The sequence below is a fragment of the Eschrichtius robustus genome, chromosome 12 (assembly GCF_028021215.1).
Source record: "Eschrichtius robustus isolate mEscRob2 chromosome 12, mEscRob2.pri, whole genome shotgun sequence".
NCBI classification, from domain to species: Eukaryota; Metazoa; Chordata; class Mammalia; order Artiodactyla; family Eschrichtiidae; genus Eschrichtius; species Eschrichtius robustus.
Window position 1 is genome coordinate 31,146,879 of NC_090835.1, and position 23,452 is coordinate 31,170,330.

Below are 23,452 nucleotides of genomic sequence, written 5' to 3' on the forward strand. Positions count from 1 at the left end.
AATGTCTATTTTATCTGATATGAGTATTGCTACTCCAGCTTTCTTTTGATTTCCATTTGCATGGAATACCTTTTTCCATTCTCTCACTTTCAGTCTGTATGTTTCCCTAGGTCTGAAGTGGGTCTCTTGTAGACAGCATATATATACACGGGTCTTGTTTTTGTATCCATTCAGCAAGCTTATGTCTTTTGGTTGGAACATTTAATCCATTTACATTTAAGGGAATTATCGATATGTATGTTCCTATGACCATTTTCTTAATTGTTTTGGGTTTGTTTTTGTAGGTCCTTTTCTTCTTTTGTGTTTTCCACTTAGAGAAGTTCCTTTAGCATTTGTTGTAGAGCTGGTTTGGTGGTGCTGAATTCTCTTAGCTTTTGCTTGTCTGTAAAGCTTTTGATTTCTCCGTTGAATCAGAATGAGATCCTTGCCTGGTAGAGTAATCTTGGTTGTACGTTCTTCCCTTTCATCACTTTTAAGTATATCATGTCACTCCCTTCTGGCTTGTAGACTTTCTGCTGAGAAATCAGCTTTTAACCTTACGGGAGTTCCCTTGTATGTTGTCATTTTTCCCTTGTTGCTTTTAATAATTTTTCTTTGTCTTTAATTTTTGTAAATTTGATTACTATGTGTCTTGGCGTGTTTCTCCTTGGGTTTATCCTGCCTGGGACACTGCGCTTCCTGGACTTGGGTGCCTATTTCCTCTCCCATGTTTTGGGAAGTTTTCGACTATAATCTCTTCAAATATTTTCTCTGGTCCTTCCTCTCTCTCTTCTCCTTCTGGGACCCCTAAAATGCGAATGTTGGTGTGTTTAATGCTGTCCCAGAGGTCTCTTAGGCTGTCTTCATTTCTTTTCATTCTTTTTTCTTTATTCTGTTCTGTGGCAGTGAATTCTACCATTCTGTCTTCCAGGTCACTTATCTGTTCTTCTGCCTTGGTTATTCTGCTATTGATTCCTTCTAGTGTATTTTTCATTTCAGTTATTGTATTGTTCATCTCTGTTTGTTTGTTCTTTAATTCTTCTAGGTGTTTGTTCTTTAATTCTTCTAAGTCTTTGTTAAACATTTCTTGCATCTTAATCTTTGTCTCCATTCTTTTTCCGAGGTCCTGGATCATCTTCACTATCATTATTCTGAATTCTTTTTCTGGAAGGTTGCCTGTCTCCACTTCATTTAGTTGTTTTTCTGGGGTTTTATCTTGTTCCTTCAGCTGGTACAGTCCTCTATCTTTCTGTGAATGTGGTTTTCATTCCACAGGCTGCAGCACTGTAGTTCTTCTTGCTTCTGCTGTCTGCCCTCTGGTGGATGAGGCTATCTAAGAGGCTTATGCAAGCTTCTTGATGGGAGGGACTGGTGGTGGTAGAGCTGGGTGTTGCTCTGGTGGGCAGAGCTCAGTAAAACTTTAATCCACTTGTCTGCTGATGGGTGGGGCTGAGTTCACTCCCTGTTGGGTGTTTGGCCTGAGGCGACCCAGCACTGGAGGCTACAGGCTCTTTGGTGGGGCTAATGGCGGACTCCGTGAGGGCTCATGCCAAGGAGTACTTCCCAGATCTTCTGCTGCCAGTGTCCTTGTCCCCGCGGTGAGCCAAGCCACCCCCCGCCTCTGCAGGAGAGCCTCCAACACTAGCAGGTAGGTCTGGTTCAGTCTCCTATGGGGTCACTGCTCCTTCCCCCAGGGTCCTGATGCGCACACTACTTTGTGTGTGCCCTCCAAGAGTGGAGGCTCTGTTTCCCCCAGTCCTGTCGAAGTCCTGCAATCAAATCCCACTAGCCTTCAAAGTCTGATTCTCTGGGAATTCCTCCTCCCAGGTCCTTTGCCGGACCCCCAGGTTGGGAAGCCTGACGTGGGGCTCAGAACCTTCACTCCAGTGGGTGGACTTCTGTGGTATAAGTATTCTCCAGTTTGTGACTCACCCACCCAGCGGTTATGGGATTTGATTTTATTGTGATTGCGCCCCTCCTATCATCTCACTGCAGCTTCTCCTTTGTCTTTGGATGTGGGGTATCTTTTTTGGTGAGTTCCAGTGTCTTCCTGTTGATGATTGTTCAGCAATTAGTTGTGATTCCGGTGCTCTCACAAGAAGAAGTGAGCTCATGTCCTTCTACTCCACCATCTTGAACCAATCTCTCTTCTCTTGTTGCGGAGCAGGGGCTCTAGGCACGGGCTTCAGTAGTTGTGGTACGCAGGCTCAGTAGTTGTGGCTCGCGGGCTCTAGAGCACAGGCTCAGTAGTTGTGGCGCACAGGTTTAGTTGCTCTGCGGCATGTGGGATCTTCCCAGACCAGGGATCGAACCCGTGTCCCCTGCACTGGCAGGCAGATTCTTAACCACTGCGCCACCAGGGAAGTCCCCCTGGTATGTCTTTGAAACCTGGAAAGCTCTGAAAACCAAAAGTTATTTAGAACTCATTTGGTGGCACAGTTTGACCTGAATTAACCTGATTTATCCCACTGAGTGTGAATACATCTTGCAGCAGAAAATATTAATACATTGGATCACTAAGGTCTCCCTGGACTCCTCTAGGGGTATTATATATAATCTACCTTAAAGGCACTGCTTTACCTTTCTAAAATTCAAAAAATATTCTGATTCCAAAACGCATCTGGACCCAAGATTCTCAGATAAAGGATGGTGGACTTACATATACATTAAGATTTAGTCTGTCCAGGCTCTGTGCTTTGTAAGCATTGCTTCAGTAATCCTTCCAACTGTACAGCAGGCACCATTTGTATACCCATTTTACAGATGAGGAAAGTGAAGCACAGAGAGGTTAAGGGACATGACCCTTCCTCCCAAGGACTTGAAAGTGTGAAAGATGGGTAAGGGCTTTCAAGAACCAAAAACTCAAACCAGGTCTGCTGCCTGGCAGCCCCTCCTACAGCCCAGAGCAGTGGGCTGATGGTGGACCTGCATCCTCACAGACAAGCTCTCCAAAACCTCTGTCTGCCAGCAAAATCCACAGCTCCTGGATAATGGTGAGACCAATCCAGGAAGCACTCTCTTCCCAAGATCCTGGAGACACTGGTCTAGACAGTTTTCCTTTGTTCTTATTGCCCCTACAGCAACACTGCCTCTTTGTATGACCTTGGGTGAGTCACATAACCTGAGTCTCAGTCTTCTCATTCATAAAGTTGTGAGCTGAGGAAACAGTTCTTATCTCACAGAGCTGTTCTCAGCATACAGTGGGCGCTCCGTGAGTGGTAAGCATGGTTGTAACTGAAGGGCCCCTTATGCCACCTGACCCCCTTCCTGTTTTTGCAGCTTCACGCACTGAGCGCAGGTATGAAGGCCTTGGTGTCGGACTTCTGCATCCAGGGGGCTGAGCTGTGCCGCAGGGCCTGTGGTGGACATGGCTACTCAAAGCTGAGCGGCCTGCCCTCCCTGGTCACCAGAGTGACAGCCTCCTGCACCTATGAGGGTGAGAACACGGTGCTCTACCTGCAGACAGCCAGGTAAGGCCCACGCCTCTGTCCAACCCCCAGGGACCCCACCAAGCTTATGCCTGGGTTGAAGCACCATCTGATACCCACAGAGGGAGCAGACTTTGGGGACCACCATTTGGAGACTGTCCAACTCTCACATTATGTCTCCAATCCATCCACTTCTCCCCAGACTCATGCAGCTCCCAGCCAGGCTGCCACCCCCTCTCACCGGGACAACATCAGTCTCCTCACTGGTCTGCTGCTCCCACCCTGCCCCACTTCCGTCCTTCCTCCACAGGCAGCCAGGGGGATTTTTTCGAAGCCTAAAGAAGATCACATCTTTCCCTTGCTTGAAATTCTTCAATGGCTTCCCACAGCTCACAGGAAAATGCCACAGTCCACACTGTGGCCTGCAAGGACCTTAAGACCTGGCCCCTGCCTCCCCTCCATCCTCTCACAACCTTCTCCTCTGCTCACTTTGCCAGCCACACGTTTCTTCTTCGGGGCCTGCACACTCTCTTCCCTCCCCCTAATCCTCTCCACCGCCAGGTTCCTGCTGTACAGCTGGCTCCTCCTCATCCTTCAGGTCTCAGCTAAAATGACACTTCCTTCAGATGCGCCCCCTGCGGCTCTTTTTGTGTGACGGGCCTTGAGGGCAGGGAGTCTGCCGGCCTTGTTCACTGTAGCATCCCCAGGTTCAGCACAGGGTCTGCACCAGGAGGCTCCAACCTGAAAGGCAGGGAGGAATGGCTGATTCCCCCTCCCCGCAACAGGCAGTTTCTCTCTCTCTCTTATGTCTGTGGGTCTCGTGGCTGACCAGGCCTTTCTATCTCAGGTGAGTTGACAGGGCAAATACTTCTCCAGGCAGGGAGAAAGGACTTGCTGGCAAATTGGCTATATAACATTTCTTTTAAAAATTTTAAATATACATTTTTCTTTTCAAATTACAAAAGGAATACAAAATCATGTATTAGATACTCTATGCCCCGCACTGTGCCAAGCGCTCTGCAAATATTACCTCATTCAGTTTTCCCAAACCCCCTCTCAGGTGACCCCATCCTCATCTAGAGATGGAGGCACTGAGGCTGAGGGAAGTGAAGTCACACAGGTCTGCGTGGAGCTGCACAACAATCCAGGGTTGTCTGACCCAGAGCCGCTAACCATTGGATTAGCACAAGGAAGAAGCTAAGAGTCACCTGTAGTTCTCCCATACATGCTCGCAATCTTGCATCTATCCTTTTATGAGCTAAGAAAATTTAATTTCCGCCGTCACTGTACAATTCATCATAAATCCCCAAATCATAAGATCTTAACCAAGAGAAAAGATTCAGTTTGTTCAGATATCAAAAGAGTTTATGTTGATGATCTGAGAATGTCTGCGGTCTACAGCTCCAGCTCCATTTCACTGTGAAAGAAGCTACAGCCTCGGGATGCATTTTGGCTTTTGAGTGAAGAGTAGCTATCAGTAGGGACCTGGGAAAGAAAGTGGGTGGCCCTGGTTCTCCCACAGGGAGCATTAAGAGTGCATGACACTGGGAGAGGGGTGCTGGGCTGTCCCTCAGGGCTCCCCACCCTCTCACCTGCTGGTACCCCTGTCCCCCAGGTTTCTGGTGAAGAGCTACCTGCAGGCTCAGGAGTCCACATCACAGAGGTCTCTCCCTCAGTCTGTTGCATACCTGACTGCACCTCACCTGGCCAGGTGCCCAGCCCAAAAGGTAGCCGACTTCCTCCACCCAGAGCTTTACACCACGGCCTGGGCACACGTGGCAGCAAGGTGAGCCAAGTTCAGAAATCAACCATCCCACCTGGGGGCAGGCTCCTTCCCACTAAGGCCTTTGGGACTGGTTGGGTGGACATTCTAGGATACTCTTCCGAAAACCACCCCCTTCCCCAACCTCCTCAGTCCTCTCAGCTCCTGCCACCAGGGGCAGAAAGGAGAATTCACCTATCAGCCGTGGACCACTATCACTTCCCCATCCAGGTCAAGATAGTAGGAAGACATCACCTCTCTAGCCAGTGCAAGGAATTTTTAAAATCTTTAGGTTCTCACTGTGGTTTGCAATACAAAGAATGTACCCATATGTAAATACTACATATGTATTGGTACATAAATACTAATAAATAAAGCAATACAGTCATCCATCTGTATCTGCAGGGGATTGGTTCCAGGACCCCTGCGGATACCAAACTCCCAGGATGCACAAGTCCCTTCTATAAAATGGGATATTTGCAGATTTGCAATATTATGCGTAGGTATTTGCATATGCACATCCTCCCATTTACTTTAAATCATCTCTAGATTACTTATAATACCCAATAAAATGTAAATATTATGTAAATAGGTATAAATACAATGTAAATGATATGTAAATAGTTGCCAGTGTGCAGCAAATTCTATTTTTGCTTTTTGGAAATTTCTAGAATTTTTTTTCCCAAATATTTGATTCTTGGTTGAATTTGAAGATGTGGAAACTGTGGATACAGAGGGACAACTGTGCCCACATATTCGAAATATCCCACAATCTAAAAATAATTTTCAAAAATGTGACTATAACAAGGGATAGTATATGTTTATTTCCAGGGTCTAGTAGGCTCCAGGTAACACAGACAAGACCAAGGACTCCTCCATTCTGTCATCCAGCAAATATCGTCGGACACTTACTGTATGTCAGGAATGTCCAAACATGCCAGGGGGCTGGGAATAAAGACACCATCATGGAAAAGGTGGAGAGATTTAGCTACCTAGAAAGGAAACCTTCTGAGCCCCTCCCCAACTAAAACACCAAAAACAACCTGGAAAAAATAGTTTCAGTATATAATATGAGGTCTTATATCCCAACCTGTGGTCCCAGGGATGGTTAATAGTTATTTCAAGATCACAAGCAACTTGGGACATTCATTTATGTTTTTCCACAAATATTTAGTACTATAATCTGCCAGGCACTGTTCCAGGCACTAGGGATCTATCGGTAAACCAGTCTGATAAAAAGCCCAGGCCTCGGGCTTCCCTGGTGGCACGGTGGTTAAGACTCCACCTGCCAATGTAGGGGATATTGGTTCGAGTCCCGGTCCGAAAGATCCCACATGCCACGTAGCAACTAAGCCCATGCGCCACAACTACTGAGCCTGCCCTCTAGAGCCCACAAGCCATAACTACTGAGCCTGCATGCTACAACTACTGAAGCCTGCGCGCTTAGAGCCTGTGCTCCACAAGAGAAGCCCCCGCAATGAGAAGCCCACACACTGCAACGAAGAGTAGCCCCCACTCGCCACAATTAGAGAAAGCCCGCGCACAGCAACAAAGACCCAATGCAGGAAAAAAAAAAAAAAAAATTGCTAAAAAAAAAAAAAAGCCCAGGCCTCACAGAACTAACATTTCAGTTGGAGCAGTGGGGCAGGCAAAATAAGGCTGCTCAGGGTAATTAAAATGCCATCACAGTTGGTCTTCCATATCCCCAGATGCAGAACCTGTGAATAAGGAGGGTGACCATACTACACTGTTTTATACCAGGACTTGAGTATCTCGATTTTGGTATCTGTGGTGGTCCTGGAACCAATCCCCCCAGAGACACCAAGGGACGGCTGTATATTGCTTTTTGCTTAGAACTCAATGTGACATGTGCTTATCTATCCCATGACAAAACAAAATAAGTATTGCTTAATAAACAGTTTGTTTTGCATACAAATTCCAAGGGTCATGAGTGGATGGGCAGGGAATAGAAAATAAAAGAATAAAGGTTAACTAAATGGCAAATTACCAGTTTCGTGGTTTGGAGAACAAGGATTGGTTTTCTTTTCTCCTCTTTTCTTTTCTTTTAAGGTCCCTTTGGTAGAACTTGGAGCAGACTGGGTGACTGACAGGCTTCACCAGCCTTTAGAGGAAAACCACTCTCCTTGCTGGGCCATAGGAAGTCAGTCAGTTGAATGGCCTGAAAACACTGGTATCAGGATGGAGTCTGCATTAGAAAGAAGGGATGGTGCCTGGCCCAGGGCCCTGAGGCTTTACAGCCGGGAGGTTAAGAACAGCTCCACTCCTTATTAGCTACGTGACCCTGGACCAGTTAATTAGCCTCTCTAGAACTCAGTGTTCCCCACTGCAAACTGGGAATGCCTTCCCTTAAAAGGGTTAAAGAGATAATGTATATCAAGTATTTAGGTTTGTAACACAAACAAATGGTCAATAAATTGGTATTATTTCTACTTCTGTGGGACCCCAGGAAGCCTGGGAACAAATGCCATCCATCTCTTCCCCACTTGTTCAAGAAACAGAACCTTTTTTCTTTGGCCTTTAGGCTCATAAAGGACTCAGTGCATCATTTACAGACTCTCATGCAATCTGGGGCTGACAGGCACGAGGCATGGAACCAGACCACTGTCATACATCTCCAGGCCGCCAAGGTGAGCTGCCCATCAGCTAAAGCTGAAAGAGACCTGTTTTGTTTCCCCAGCAGGTTGTCGTGCTGAGAAAATCTGAACTCTGCCATTATTCCCCAGCCCTGCTCAGTGGCTGCCTTCATTTTACTTTCAAGGCTTTAGTCCAGGGTATTTTAATTAAAGGACTTAACTCCAAAGCAATCTTACTGGCAGCTCTTAGGGAAAAAGTGTAATGAGGCAGTGTTATTGGATTTGCTTCAGGTTGTTCAAATATTTCCTCCCAGATAGAAAAGCAGGTCAAGTCTCTCCTTAGCCCCACAGGCAATCCTTAGATGTCTGATTCCATTTCCACTGTGTTTTGTGTTTGCGCGTAATTCACAGTCAGTCAGCAAATATTTGAGCACCCACTCAACATCAGCCAGCAGGCTGGGTACTGGGGGCTCAACAGTGTCCACAGACGGCTACGATCAGGAAAGCACTGTCACGGGGAAATACAGGCTGCCACAAGATCCCAGAGCAGGTGCAAGTCTACCCGCCTTGAAGAGTCAGAAAGCCTTCTCAGAAGTGGCATATAGGCCAAGACTGCAAGGATGAGCTGAAATTAACCAGGCAAGGGGTGGAGGCTGTGGCTTTGGACAGGAAGGTGTCCCAGCAAAGGGACCAGGAGGTGCAGAAGGAGGAGGCAAGAAAAGGCATGGTGCTTGGGAGGAAATGGACATCCTTCCAAGGAGAACCTAAAGGAAGAAGACAAACCAGGACAGGAAGGAGGATAGGGGAGGAGGAAAGACAGGCAAGGCCTGGCACCTCCTGCACCACTGTGAGAAGTCTGGCTTCTGTTTTTCATTGCAGTGGGAAGCCTTTGCAGGGTTTGTATCAGAGGAGCGAAGCGATCAGTTTCATTCTAGAAGGATCATACAGGCTGCAGGGGGAGGAATGGACTGGAGGCTGGAGGCCAGTACGGAGCAGGCAGCAGCAGTCTGGGCAAGGGCTGAGGGTGATCCAGACCATGAGCCTGCCAGAGGGCATGGAGAGAAGTGGGAGATGCAGAGATATTGAGGGTGTAGAAGAAAGGGACGGGCTTCAGAGAGCAATGCAGTGGGAAGGAGGTAGGAATGACCGCTGAGCTCTTAGCTTAGGCAGCTGGGACTCCGGCCCTACCTACAGCTGGAAAACCAAGGTGTTCACTTCAATCCTCAGGCAGCAGGCCCCGAAAATAGCAGGCTAGAACAGGGGAGCCCAGAAGAGTTTTGCAGCAGCCCTCATGGGGCGGGGTTGGGGGTGGCCAGGGCTGGTCAGGCAGGCTGGGCATGAGCGCCACCTGGTGACCTACCACCTCCATCACATCGGCCGGCGCTCGTATTAACTCTGCCACCCTCCATTCTGCTCCGGCCACCACAGAGGCACCCCCTGCTGTGTTAAATGTCCGGTCAACACAGAAGAGGTAAGCAAAGGCTGTGCTCTCACCAGACACCTAGAAAGGAACCACACCTGCCCATTATTCGCCTGCTTTCCAAACCCATGCCCGGCCTTCAAATGCACCAGACGCTGCTTGCCAGGGTTACCTCATATTAAATGACCCTGAGAGGGAAAGTAGCATGACCTCAGTGTTAAGGATGAGTGGCTTCCTGGGAAGGTGGTGCCCAAGCCGAGTCTCTAAAGTCATAATGCGCAGGGAAATCTGCTCTTTCTGGTCTTTGTGCCCTGGGAGGCCATCTCCTCTACAGAAACCTCAAGTACCCAACTGGGTCTCATCTGGAAACCACAAACGTGTAGGTAGAGTGACGGCAACACGATGGGGGGTGGGAACAGTGGCAGAGGGGTGGACAAGGAGGAGCGAACCTGGGCCTAAGTTCTGGTCCCAGCCCATTATAGTCTCGCCTCAGTCTCTGGTGGCTGTGGCAACACAGCACAGTGCTTAACAGTACAAACTTAACCGAGAGGCAGACTACCCTGGTTTGGATCTCACTGCTACCACTCACCAGCCAGTGCTCGGGCAGGCAAGGAACTTAATCTCTCGATGCCTCAGAGGCCTCATCTGCAAAATGGAGCTACTGATAGTACCTAACTTGTAGGATTATTGTGAAGATTAAATGAGTTAATACCTGTACAACTTAAAGAGCCACCTAGGCTATAAATGCTACACATCCCACCCCGACCCCTAAATTAGGCAGGAAGCAAGACTGAAACAGACACACAAACACACACACACACACACACACACACACACACACAATAAATAAAGTTCATTGTGTTCAGAGCATGGTGCCAAGGTTTGGCTCAGCCTTTCCCCAAAGGAAGAGGCCACCTTCCTCTCTCTGGTCCTCCTCCTGCTTTGTGAGGCAGAGGCCCTTGGGCAGCTCTTCATCACTCCACTCTTAAACCCAGGTCCCTGAGAATTTAAGGATGTGGCTCTCGGATTAGAAAAGGGAAACAGGGCCTAAGTGAAAAAAGTGAGGCTCTCCAGCTTTGCCAAACTGGGTCCAGTTTGAACACCAAGGGCTGTTTGACCCAGCAGGGGCAGCAGAGCACATCTTCTCGTTTTCCATATCCAAATGCTGCAAACCCAGCATGGCTATGAGCACCCCAGGTCCAGGTGGCAAAGTGGTATTGTTAGCACCCATGTGAGGCCTCCCTGGGAAAGGCAGATCCACTCCAAGTGAGAAACCTCATCAGGTCACTGGCCTGTTGAAGACTCTGGTGGCCCCCTGACCCCCACAGAATAAAAACCCAACCACGTCATTCACAGCCCTTCATCAACCTGGGTCCCAGCTGCCCGTCCACCCTAACTTTCACAGTTCCCTGTCATCACCTCACCTTACCCTTAAATTGCTGCAGCCTCCTGACAGTATAGCCCCGTGCCCGTGCAGTTTTCCCCTGCCTAGAATGACTTTACCCTCATTCCTTGTCCCTCGGGTAAACTCCTTTGATCCCTCGAGACACTCTAAGCCTTGCTACTTCAAGTCACTACCAGCAGGATGGGCATTACTGGGGAGCTATTCCAAAATCTGCATTTTGACAAAATCCCCAGGTAATCTGTACGCACATAAAAATTTGAGAAGACCTAATATATATGCTCTCCTTTTCTCTCTCCTCCCATAGAACTCGTATATCCTACCAGATAAAAATAATGTGCATTTGTCTTAGGGAGAAGGGTTTAATAACCAGTAGGGCAGGAGCACCCACCAATCAGAAACGACTTCAGACCTAAGAGAGGCAGGGTCCTAAAAGCCTCCTGCTGGGTCGGGCGGGCGTTAAACCTTTAGTTGCTGGGCTGTGTGGAGGAGGGGGCATCCCTGGGAAGAAGCCTGGCAGAGGGGGTTCTTGCCAGTTGAGGGCAGTGGTCACTTACCAACCAGCATCAAAGTATTGTTTTAACCACCGACAAAGCTGGACTGTTGTATATGGGCTAAATAGCTTACCTCAAGGAGTTTACAGTATAGCTGGGATAAATTTCGTGTATATCTTGAACCTCTATTCTCTCACTTCAAGGCACACGCATACACACACACACACACAAAACCACTGCCTTGAACACGGCAGACAATAAGTAGCTGTTTTCTTGAGAAAAGCAGTGCTGTCCTCCACTGTCCCCAGGTCAGCCTCCAATACTGCTGTATTCTCTCTCTCTACTTTCAAACCTACTTGACTGGCCCAAGGAAAATGAGGAAACTAAGGGCCAAGTTCCAGAGCCCACCAGCCCCCAGCACGCGCACACACACGCGTGTGCACACACACGCATGCACACACCCCTGTCAAAAAGGCTCAGTTAGACGCGGTGAGCTAGTAGAAAGGCAGCTGCTTGTCAGCCTGCTGGGAAACACATGGCCACAGCAAGCTTATTCCAGCAGTTTTGCCAAGCTTCCAGGATGACTTGTCAAGGCAGAAATCAGAGGCTAACGCATCTTTGTGTCTTTGTAGGCACACCTCTACTATGTCACTGTGAAGATTTTTACAGAAGCTCTGGAGAAACTGGAAAATCAACCAGCAATTCAGCAGGTGCTCAAACGCCTCTGTGATCTCTATGCTTTACACGGCATCATGACTAACACGGGCGACTTTCTCCATGATGGCTTCCTATCCGGCGCCCAAATAGATATGGCGAGAAAAGCCTACCTGGACCTGCTCCTCCTCATCCGGTGAGTGGCTGCCCTTCACCCTCAGCCCTCTGTTCACTTCAAACTCCAAAACCTTCCACTCTAAAACCTTGTTAAATGGGGGTCTGGCAAAAGCAGCACCAGCCCTGGACAGGTTTACATCCTGGCATCATTATACCAACATAAAGCATTATGAATTAATGAAAGGAAAAAATGGGGGAAAAATCACAACTAAAAATGCTTAAGAATAAATTATCTAGCTACCTCAATCGAACTCTTCAACATTGTCCAGAAATGACAGAATCTACAGAATATGAATAAAAGCATACTACATATTAATAATATGTATTAATATGTATTAATTAATAATATTAATGAGCCTTGGTCTTAGCTGATACTTAAGGAACACTTATGCGTGGCAGGCACTATGCCAAAAGCTTTTATATACATCATCTCATTTAACCCTCCCCATTTTACAGGGGAGGAAATTCAGGCTTAGGGCCCAAGGTCACACAATTAGCCAGAGGAGGGTCTGGGCACAATCTAGGACCTGTCTGCCTCCAGAGCATGTGCTCTTAAACTGTATGTTAAAGTGAAGGTTGGGCTATTGTTTATTTCAAATCTATCCTTACCTTTGTTGAATACGCTTAGTTGACTAAACTCACTTTAATACTCCCTCAGCTTCAAAATGACATTTTTAAAATCTAGTAATTCACATACTGATTTGTAACACAATAATACAGTTTTTATATGCAGCATAATGCAGTGCAGTTTAGGGTCATGACATACTAATGCAATACTTTCATCCTGTCACTTTATATATAATCTAAATGATCACTTTAAAAACATATAAAAACCAAAGCCCCAACATGACCAGGGTACTGGAAGAAACAGAATTTAATACTAATTAGTAACCATTGTCCATAAGATGGAAAATGAGCTAACTTGAGAACACAACCTTTTCTGAAAAAATGGGATGCCTGTTGTGTGTGTTGGGGGCTGGATGGGGCATGACACATGTGTGTATGACTTTTCCCCTAGAACCTCCAATAGTTCACATTATCAACAAGACTAAGAACAAAAAGAAAGGGGAATTCCCTGGCGGTCCAGTGGTTAGGACTCCGCGCTTCCACTGCAGGGGGCATGGGTTCGATCCCTGGTCAGGGAACTGAGATCCCGCATCCCACGCGGCGCGGCCAATAAATAAAGATTTGAATTTTTTTTATAAAATAAGATATTCATGAAGGAGGTTTAAAAAAAAACTAGACCAGGTTCTTTTTCTTTCTAACAATATGCAACATGTTACATATGACTCCAAATAAGCACCTAACAGATAGTTGGTGGTCAGTAAATGTCTGTTCAATTAAATCTTCAAAAATTATCAAAAGCTACACTTGATATAATTATGCCCCAGGTATTAAACTTTCCCTAATATAGAGAATCCAGTGGTGGGAACCATTAATAGCATGCTTGAGTACTGCACAATTCAAGCCCAAGTGTATCTAACTTTCTGAAACGCTTGGCATTTAAAAGCACATGAAGACAATAATGTTCTAGCCCTGATTGCCAGTGATAATGAAACACAAAAGATCACCTTAATACCCATAAGCATGATTTTTTTAATCTCCAACAGCATGCTAAGTGCTTCCCTTGGCCCCAGAGGCTTACAATTCAAGACAAGAAAGACAGCACTGACGCAAATAGACAACTTATGCATGCATCAAACCCACAAACTGATTTACTCACATTATGGTTCCTAAGTAACCTTCCGACTACTGCAGGGTAATGAGGTCTGTAACAGACTCCATGCTTTTAACAGTTCTGTGTTCCATGCCTCGATTATTCAGTATCGCCCTCAGGTTTCTGAGATGACAAATGAAGGATGGCACACTATTCTAAGTGACACTAAGAACCAGCTCTCTGTGTTATGGTAATTAACTGACCAAAACAGTTTTTAGTTGTTTAAATGGTCATAAAATCTCAGGTGGGAGACTTCCAGGCAAAGCTGGCAGATTGAACATATGCATTTATTTTTGTTCCCTCCTGAAACCCTACTAAAACGTCAGTAAATTAATTTAAAAATTTAAAAAGGCACAAACCCATAAAAATTTAAATTTTAAAAGGCATTAACCCACAAAGAAAGAGAACAGGAGAGGAAACATGAAATTTGGAGAGTAGATGGACAAACAGTGACTTAGCAGACCTGAATAAACTGAATCATAAACCAGAAGTAGGAAAAGCCAAGAAGCAATCAAGTGCCACCAAAGAACCTCAAGAACTACAGCACCAGGTACCTCTGGCAATGGGGGTGAAGGTAAAAGTGACGGGATGCGTTGGAAGTCTATTTCAGAAGGAGTTGAATCCCCAGTTCCCCTTCTCCTGTCTGAGTAGTTTTAAGGCTTTCCCTGACCGCACCCTGGGAGAAGGGTAAACAGAGGGTCTATAGACTAGGGGACATCAGGCATAGTTGAGGATGAAGAACATCAGGCTACCCTACAGAAAACAGGGGCTTGAATAAATGTTTACAGGCCAATGCTGACAGCCCTCTCCCCCAGCCCTCTTTTCCCACTGGTTCCCAGCATATTGGCATCCAGGCTAGTGTCCTGCAGGAAAATGATAACATGATCCTCCTCTAGAGAATCTGACCAGCCCAAAGGAGAGAGAAGTAAAGACACTGACACCGAGGTCCCCCAATGGTCTACCCAGTTCACCCCATAGGGAAGCCCACACTGACAAGCACACCCAGAGTTCTAATCAGCTAGTTAATGCCCCACTCTTAGCTATGATCAGACACTCAATGATCACCAGACACCTGAGGAAAGCCCCTGACATAAAAGACAGAGACCAAGCAAGAACAAGGCAACTCGAGGGTCACAAAAGAATCTTCACGGAGAAGAAAACTTTTTTGAAAGATCAGTAATATCCACAAAGAGTTAAGAGGAGATATGGCAACCACAAAACAAGAATGTCATTTCTTAAAAAGTAATATTCAGAGAACAACAAAAAAAAAGAGCTCTATGAAATTAATGATGGTGAAAATGAAAAGCTCAACTGAAGGACTGGAAGACAAAGCTGCAGAAATCTCGCAGAAAGAAAGCAAAAAGGCAAGAAGACAAAAATAGGAGAGAAGATAAAAATAGTAAGAGGACTGATCCTAACCGCCCATCATCTAAAGAACAGGTCTAGAAAGAGATGACAGATAAAGCAGAAGGGAGCAAATCATTAACAAAATGATTCAAGAAGATACTCCTCAAATGAAGGATATGAGTTTCAGATTGAAAAGGCCACAGACTAGAGGAGAGGAAACAAACACACTTACACAAAATAAGTCAAACGTATAGTGTGCAAAGTGGTAATAAACGCTACGAAGAAAAGGATAGCAGGGAAGGGGGATGAGGAATGCTGGGGGTGGGGGTGGAGGACTGTAGTTTCAAATAGGTTAGAGAAGGCCTCTCGGGGAGGGTGATGTCTGAGGAAAGATCTGAAGGTGGGGAGGCGAGAGGAGCCATGTGGTTGGCTGGGAAAAGTGCATTCCAGGCAAAGGAGCAGTACAAATGCTGGAAGCCAGAGCGTGCCTGGCATGTCCATCCGGCAAACAGAGAAGAGGCCGCAGCAGCTGGAGTGGCATGACTGAGGTGGAGAATGAGAATAGAGGTCAGAGAGCTAGGGGTGTACTGGGAACGACAAAGGAGGGGGTGTAGGTCATTGCAAAGACGAAAGACTTTGACTTTCACTTTGTGTGAGAACAAGGAAGGTTCTGAGCATAGGACAGACACAATCTGAGGAGATCCGAGGTGGTTTCTAAAGGATCACTCCAGCTGCCATATTAAGAACTGACTCGGGAGGGGGACAAGAGTGAAAAGCAGGGAGCCCAGTCAGGAGGCTGCTGAGATAATCCAGGTGAGAGATGCTGCTGGACTGGACCAGGGTGATAGCACTGGAGGTGGTGGGAAGTGGTAGAAGTCTGGATATATTCTGAAGGTAGAAAAAGATTTGCTGACAGATTAGATATGGAATGTAAGAGACAGAGAGGAGTTCAGGCTTTGGGCCAGGACAGAGTCGCCATTTACTATGAACGGGGAAGACTACAGGAGGGCCAGGTTTGGGCAGGATGGATAGAAGGTCTAGAAGGTCAGGAGTTTGGTTTTGAATACATCAAGTTTGAAGAGCCTGCTAGAAATCAAGTAAGATGTTAGTAAGCAGGTGAGACTGGAGAGAGAAATTTCGAAGTCACTGGCATATGGTTGGTATTTAAAGCCATGAGAAGGATGGTACCACAAGGGGTGAGTGTATGAAGAGGAGCGGCCCAAGTGCGGAGTCTTGGGACCCTCCAAAGATGATGAGGAGGTGACCTCGACGAGAGCGGTTTCAGTGGAGTGGTGGGCGTGAAAACCTGAACGGATCTAGTTGAGGAGAAGAGGCGGAGAAGAACTGGAAAGAGCAAGCATAAACAAGCAGAACACTTTCAAGGAGTTTTGTCACAAAGCAGAGCCAAGATATGGGTCAGATGATGGAGAGGGAAAGAGAGTCAAGCGATTGTTTTTAGGTGGGAGAAATGACAGCTTGTTTGTAAACTGATGGAAATGATCCGGGAGAGAGGGGAATTTTGACGTTATAGGGGAGAGGCAGGAGGACTTCTGGAACATTGCTCTCTACTAGGCAGGAGGGGAAGGCATCTAGTGGACGAGGAGGGACTGGTCTGAGCTGGGAACCTGGACAGTTTACCTGTGCTATGGGAGAAAACCCCATATGTTTAAATGCATGGGTGGGAACTTGTGGAACTCTTCTTACCACTTCTATTTTACCAGTGAAATAGGACTCCAAGGCATGTAGGTTAAGAGAGATGGGGAGGTGAGTAGTGTAGATCTGAGGATCAAAGAGAAGGTGGGAGATAATCATCTAAGAGAATGAACGAGTACATGAATTAGAATGTTGTATGACTGCCAGGTAGCAATAAGGGCCCACCTGAGTCCTTATGACAACAGTCAGTATTGGTTTTTCCAGCCATATATTGTTACAAAGGTATGGGGCAAAGTCGGGGGGAAACTGGAAATAACGAGGAATGGGGTTTTGCTAAACAAGTATGACAAAGAAAGAAAAATTGTTGAATATTGTTTGGAGGGAGTGAATATAATAGACCATGGAATTTCAGACAGATGAGGGAAGTGAGACCATGCAGATGAGGGACTTTAAATAGGCAGTAGGTGCCAGGAGGGTCAAAGAATCATAAACAGCCCTACAGGAAAATCATTTCATAATAATGATTAAAGGCCATCCAGAAAGGATTAAATAAGTACAGTATCCCATTCACCTCAAATACTCTGTGAAACAAGGGTTAGGGAAGAGTGTAAACAAACAATCACATATTTTATTTTATATCCTCTGCTAAAAAAAGGAAGGGAAGCATGTGAACAATTATTTTAATATTTCATTCCATAGGTTAAAATAATTTTGTTGCTTGAAAGGGAGAATAAGAATTATAGAAGTCAGAATAGTAGAGGGAGTAAGCTAGAAAGAGAGGAGACAGTGACAAGAACATGGCTGAGACTATGGTGAGATGCAGATGCGGATGACAAGGCCTGGTGTGTGATCTTGGCAGACAGTGACAGAGAGAGGCTGTAGAACACGGTCAAGGGAGGAGAAGATTCAAGGAACGGAGAAATCAAGTTTTAGAGGAACTTCCACATAGACAGTGAAATCACTAAGAATTATGACAGAGACTCACAGAGAGACTCTAGAGTGCTAGAGAGCGACCCCTAGACCAGGAGAGATGTGATGGGAACATGACTCTGCCGTGAACAGAATAAATAAAGTCATACTAACGCACAGGAGACATACAGTCATAACAAGGTAAGCACTGAATATCAGTCTGGCCAAAACTGTAATTATATTGGGAGGCAGGAAGGCCATGGGGAGGAAGCAGAGGTTGGGGGATGGGGAGGGGGATGATCGGTACTGGTGAGGAGAGTGGTGCTAAAGTAAATCCGTATCTTCTGTAACAGTCAACAGATAATATCTAGCAACACTGAATATGAAGTAGCAATACAAACAAGACATTTAGAGGCATTCAGGTAAATTCCCAAAATATCAGCTAAAAGACTAAAACTGATTGCCTCTAGGGGTAGGGGGGAAGAAATGAAGGTGAGAGGCAGGGATAGGCTGATTTTCAATAACAAGCCTTGAAGAACTATTTGACTCTTTATACTGTGCTTATATAACTGATCAAAAATTAAAACTTAAAAAAAAAAACAGCTGAGTTGTTCGAAAAGTGGATAATGATGCAACTTCTAATTAGGTGTTGTTATTCACCATCCCAGATTAATCAGATTCGTAAAAGCAATCTAAAATACTCACAAACTCTTTTGTTTTTTTCTCTCAGAAAGGATGCTATCTTGTTAACTGATGCCTTTGACTTCAGCGATCAGTGTTTAAATTCAGCACTTGGTTGTTATGATGGAAATGTCTATGAACGTCTGTTCCAGTGGGCTCAGAAGTCACCAACCAATACTCAGGTAGTTGAATAGAACACATTATAAATTATGCAAGAGAGCCGAGAGCAAGCAGTGAATATACCTCCACGTTTTCCCATTTTAATTGATTCCCATTAGGTTAGACATTGCTTGGCATAGCATGTCTATTTAAAATATTTTGAGAATACATAAAAGAAACCAGGGGCAGGGATGTGGCCTGGTAGGAACTCTGAGTCTGAACTGTAATAAGCAAAATGCACTGCTCAGAATTTGGTAAAGGGAATTGGGAGAAAGGCCCAAGCTCTAAATCATGGCTTGACATACACAAGGGCATACACACATAGTGGCAAAGTGGCTTTTAAGTAACAGAAATAAGAAGATAAATCACTGCACTGATTTAACAGTCTTAATTTCAGCCTTTTAACTCTTAGTTTCGTGTTGATACAGTAGGTATTCAGGGGTGACAGGAAGCTTGGGGGTGGGGGTCTCTCTCTCAGCCCTCACTGCCTGCTAGAGATGCCTCCTCCCTCTTCTCTCCGAGGAACAAAATCCCAGGGACAAAGAAGCCTGCTGCACTGCCATCAGTATCCCAGGAAAGCCAAATAAATGACAATTACAAGGCTTATGGCAAAAAGATCCCCAGCTGTCCCAGGAGAGAACACCAGAACTCATTAACAGAAGAAGGGGAAGGGCTCATAAAATCCTAACAGTCTACAGCCAGCGTCCCAGACTCTCTGCTATGGGCCTCATTGGGAAACATTATGAATATCAATGGCTACATTAACTGGATTAGAGAAATAAATCCTGTATTTAGAATTTGGGGAACCAACATTTACTAGCAGATTTGATACAGATGATCAAAACAAAGACACTCTACAGCTACACAACAGGTTATTTTAAGTTCTATAATGCAGATATGTAATTCAGATGATGAAGTCTAGTTCTTTACCTCTTCAGTCAAATTTCAGAAAAGGTGTCTTAACACCTCATCAAATTGGCACCTCTCAGGCTTTCGTTCACACTTAACATGGTGTTAAGACTTGCTCTTAAAATTCTGCATCCTGTCATACCTCATAGCTTAATTTAACACGGTTATCTCAAGTTGCAACACAGCGTTACCCCCAAGATGGTTGTCGGCTAGAAGGCCAATCCCTGTCTCCAGGAAGGCATCCTTTTAACTCAACAAGGAAAGATAAAGAACTTACCTAAAGAAGGTACAATACATGTACTGCTTAGTACAGTTAAGCTACTTCTAGTGTGTTATTTTTTCTAATGATTAGATCTCTCTACTTTCTAACATTTAAATCCTGGCATAGAACTACAGCAATCCTGTCACTCCAGATTAGCCCCTGTGGTCTAAAGAAACACACATGCCCTTTGGTACTCAAGAGAAAAACCTACCCTGCCTTAACACCTGTCAGGAAACACTGACGTATCTAGCTCAAACCTGCTTTACTAGCAACACAAGGAAACGTGCCAGTTCTCCTGATTCCTCATATTCACCAAAGAACACAGGGGCTTTCTTGTCTTTTACTTGTTTCTACTCTTCATCTTGAAAGAATTTAATCTGGACACTATGTGAGGGCAGGCTTGTCTAGATGCGGGGCATGACTGACCCACAGCACCAGCAGACTTGGTAGGATGGCGATGCAAGCCATCCCATTCACTCTTCCCTATCTCCTGCCACGTGACTGTGAACGAGGGTGGAGTTTTCATCTTCCCAACTCCAGGGTCTATCACAGAGTAGATACTTCGCATTTACGGAGTAAATGAACATGGTTCCGTGACCTACGCAGCGGGACGAGGACCCTGCTGCATACCCAATACTGCACACTTTCGCCACCCTAGCTTACGTTACCTCGCAAAAAAGGTGGCAGGTACAGCAACGTGGCTCTTTCATGCACAGCGACTTTAAGAATGTGAGATTATAAGTGACCTTGAAGAATGTTTCCAGTTAGTTAAAACGACACTTGGTTGACAACTGATATATGGCTCCCTAAGCTTACATTTCTGGCTCCTCTAGGCACCACCAAAACAGCCCTTTTAAAGTGTATTTTCTAATCTGCTGTAGGTAATTTTGAAACTGCAGTTAGAGACGTTTTTCCTCATTTGCACTAGCAGAGAAAGGAACTCTACAGGTATTTCAACTAAATTAAAACAAAAGCTACTTTGAAACATGCCTTGTAGACGCAGAAGTACAAACAGGAGTTTATTTCACTGACATTTCTACCAAAAGAAAAGTGCTATGCTGTGTTGAATGTCTTAGAATTACATGAGTCTCTCCTGTCTGGGGCAGGTTAAGTGCTGAGCTTTATTCCCAGACAGGATGATGCACTCCCATGGTTTACTCTCGCTACGGTGTTCTGCCTTTTGGCTTTTTTCCTGATTTGGATGCTATTTCACGACAGTTTCTCCGAAATGAACTGCAGAAGACTGTTCCTGTTCCCCACGTGAACTCCTATCTAAGTGATTCCCTATAGATGTAAGCAGTGAAAGAACCACTGGGGATAATTTCAAAATAAGAATCCTATTTCCCCCCAATTATTCTATTGCAGATATTTATTCAAGTAGTTGCCAGATGCGTTAAACACATCTACTGATCCATGCATTCATTCAATCATTCAACAAATATTTATTGAGCACATGATGTATGCCAGAAACTATTCTAGGTACTGAGGACACAGGAGAACAAAAGAGTTATAGACCCTGTCGTCAAAGAGCTTACAGTTTTAACTGAGACAGGCAAAAAAGTAAACAAGTAAATACTATAAAAGATGAGGGTAGATCTGTGAAGAAAAGAAATCAAGACATCACAATAGAGAATAATGGGGATAGCCAATTCTGACATAGACTATTGCTTACCTGATTTCACCTTCTGGTTCCTTGCTTTGTGGTTAACATGTTCAATTTCAAAGAGCCTCAAAGAGTCAAGCCTTTTATTTGCATTAAATCCCAAAAGCAAATGATAGCTGTGTTTTTTTAATTAGCCACCTGCATCCACAATTTAAAATCTGCATGAGAAAAGGAAGGATGCCCTTTGGAAAAAATGTTTCCCCATACGTTCACACAAAATGAATTTTAAAAATAAATTTAAAAATTAAGAACCTTATGTAATGTTACTTTTTTGAAACTAAAAAACTTAATTTGAAAGTAAAAGTCATTAATACTGGCAGAAATAGTCTGTCTTAACAATGCACTTTTTTCTACAAACAGGGGAACCCTGCCTATGAGAAATATATAAGACCACTATTACAAGGCTGGAGATCCAGGCTATGAAATAATCAACAGCATTCAAGAGGCACCACCACGTGGTAATGGTACTATGGCATATGCATCATTAAAATCTACAACTACATATGTATGTATTTTTTAAAAAGAATCATTATCTTCCAGAGACACAGACTGAAGTGGATGAAATATCTGTGATTTATTTCAAAATAATCCATGGGAAGAAAAAGGGGGAATGAATCATTGTTGAAGCTACTCAATGCGTGTGTGGGTGTTTACATTATTCTACTTCCGAATATGTTTGAAATTTCCCACAATAAAAAAAAGTAGCACTATCCATTTGCAGCTTCTATTTTGTTAAATGCCAGGGTTTTGCTTTAGATCTAGCAAAAGCCAACAGACTCATTAGTTATCACTTGTGTCCTTATAGCACACATTTATTTATCCCAGGGCTTAGAAGAACACATATATACACACACACATGCACACAAACAATCCTCTTCTAAAAGTGCCTACACTTGGTATAATCTAAATAAAATGTAGATCACCACACACCAATCAGAATGGCTGTCATTAAAAAGGTAATAAATAACAAGTATTGGCAAGGATATGGAGAAAAGGAAACACTTGTGCACTGCTGCAGGGAATGTAAGTTGGTGCCGCCTCTATGGAAAACAGTATGGAGGTTCCTCAAAAAATTAAAAATAGAACTATGATACAATCCAGCAATTCCACTTCTGGGTATTTACCCAAAGAAAACAAAAACACTAATTTGAAAAGATACATGTACCTCTACATTCACTGCAGCACTATTTACAACAGCCAAGATCTGGAAGCAACCTAAGTGTCCAACAACACATGAATGGCTAAAGAAACTGTCGTGTATATAAACAAAGGAATATTACTCAGCCATAAAAAAGAATGAGACTGTGCCATTTGCAACAACATGAATGGACCTAGAGGGTACTGGCTAAGTAAAATAAATCCAACACAAAGACAAATACCATATGATTTCACTTACATGTAGAATCTAAAAAACAAAACAAATGAGCAAACAAAACAAAACAGAAACAGACTCATAGATACAGTGGTGGTTGGCGGAGTGGGGGATGGGAGGTAGGTGAAAGGGATTAAAAGGTACAAACTTTCAGTTATAAAATAAGCAAGCCACGGGATGTAATGTACAGCACAGGGAGTATAGTCAATAATAGCGTGATAACTTTGTATGGTGACAGATGGTTACCAGACTTATAGTGATCAATTCGTAACGTATATAAATGTCGAATCACTATGTTGTACACCTGAAACCAATATAATATTGTACGTCAACTATACTTCAATTAAAAAAATGAAAAGGAAAAAAATAGAGCCCTAGGAATACAACATAAATGTTTAAAAAATTAACTCTTCGACAGTAAAAATGATTTAAAGTTTCATAAAAGACATAATTGTCTCAAATTACCCAAATATAACCAACCTACATTTTTCACATCATTTTCAACTGCCCAAGTATATAGAACACTCAAAATTAAATACCATCAAACAAATTAAATTGCAAAAAATCTCAGCGGGCTACTTTTCCTAATTTACTCATATAAATAATCATTTAATTGTTAATAATTTATAAATATGAGAAAATTTACCAAAAGCAAACTTATCTCCAGTAATCTGGACAAGGAAGAGACCTCACAGATGTTTAACTCTTAAAACCTTGGAACAACTATTTATTCCCATTTCCATACCTGTTTTCAACCCAAATAATTTCATCTTTCATTCACCTCAGCTAACTCAACAACACATAACTGGCTGGGCTGTTCCTTTTCTTGTTTCTTTTTTAGGTAACCACTAATCAATTTGAAGGAGGAGA

General features: G+C 44.3%; 1 protein-coding gene across 2 annotated transcripts in view; it reads left to right on the forward strand.

The window, feature by feature from the left end:
- Positions 1 to 21,920, forward strand: part of ACOX2 (acyl-CoA oxidase 2) — a 35,850-nt gene extending 13,930 nt beyond the window's left edge. For both annotated transcript variants that reach the window (XM_068557830.1, XM_068557831.1), the window contains exons 10-15: positions 3,259 to 3,449; positions 5,023 to 5,193; positions 7,712 to 7,817; positions 11,712 to 11,929; positions 18,267 to 18,399; positions 21,571 to 21,920. In XM_068557830.1, coding sequence (XP_068413931.1) covers positions 3,259 to 3,449; positions 5,023 to 5,193; positions 7,712 to 7,817; positions 11,712 to 11,929; positions 18,267 to 18,399; positions 21,571 to 21,633 — 882 coding nt within the window. In that variant the 3' untranslated portion in view covers positions 21,634 to 21,920. The remainder of the gene's footprint in view (positions 1 to 3,258; positions 3,450 to 5,022; positions 5,194 to 7,711; positions 7,818 to 11,711; positions 11,930 to 18,266; positions 18,400 to 21,570) is intronic.
- Positions 21,921 to 23,452: the final 1,532 nt, after the last annotated feature.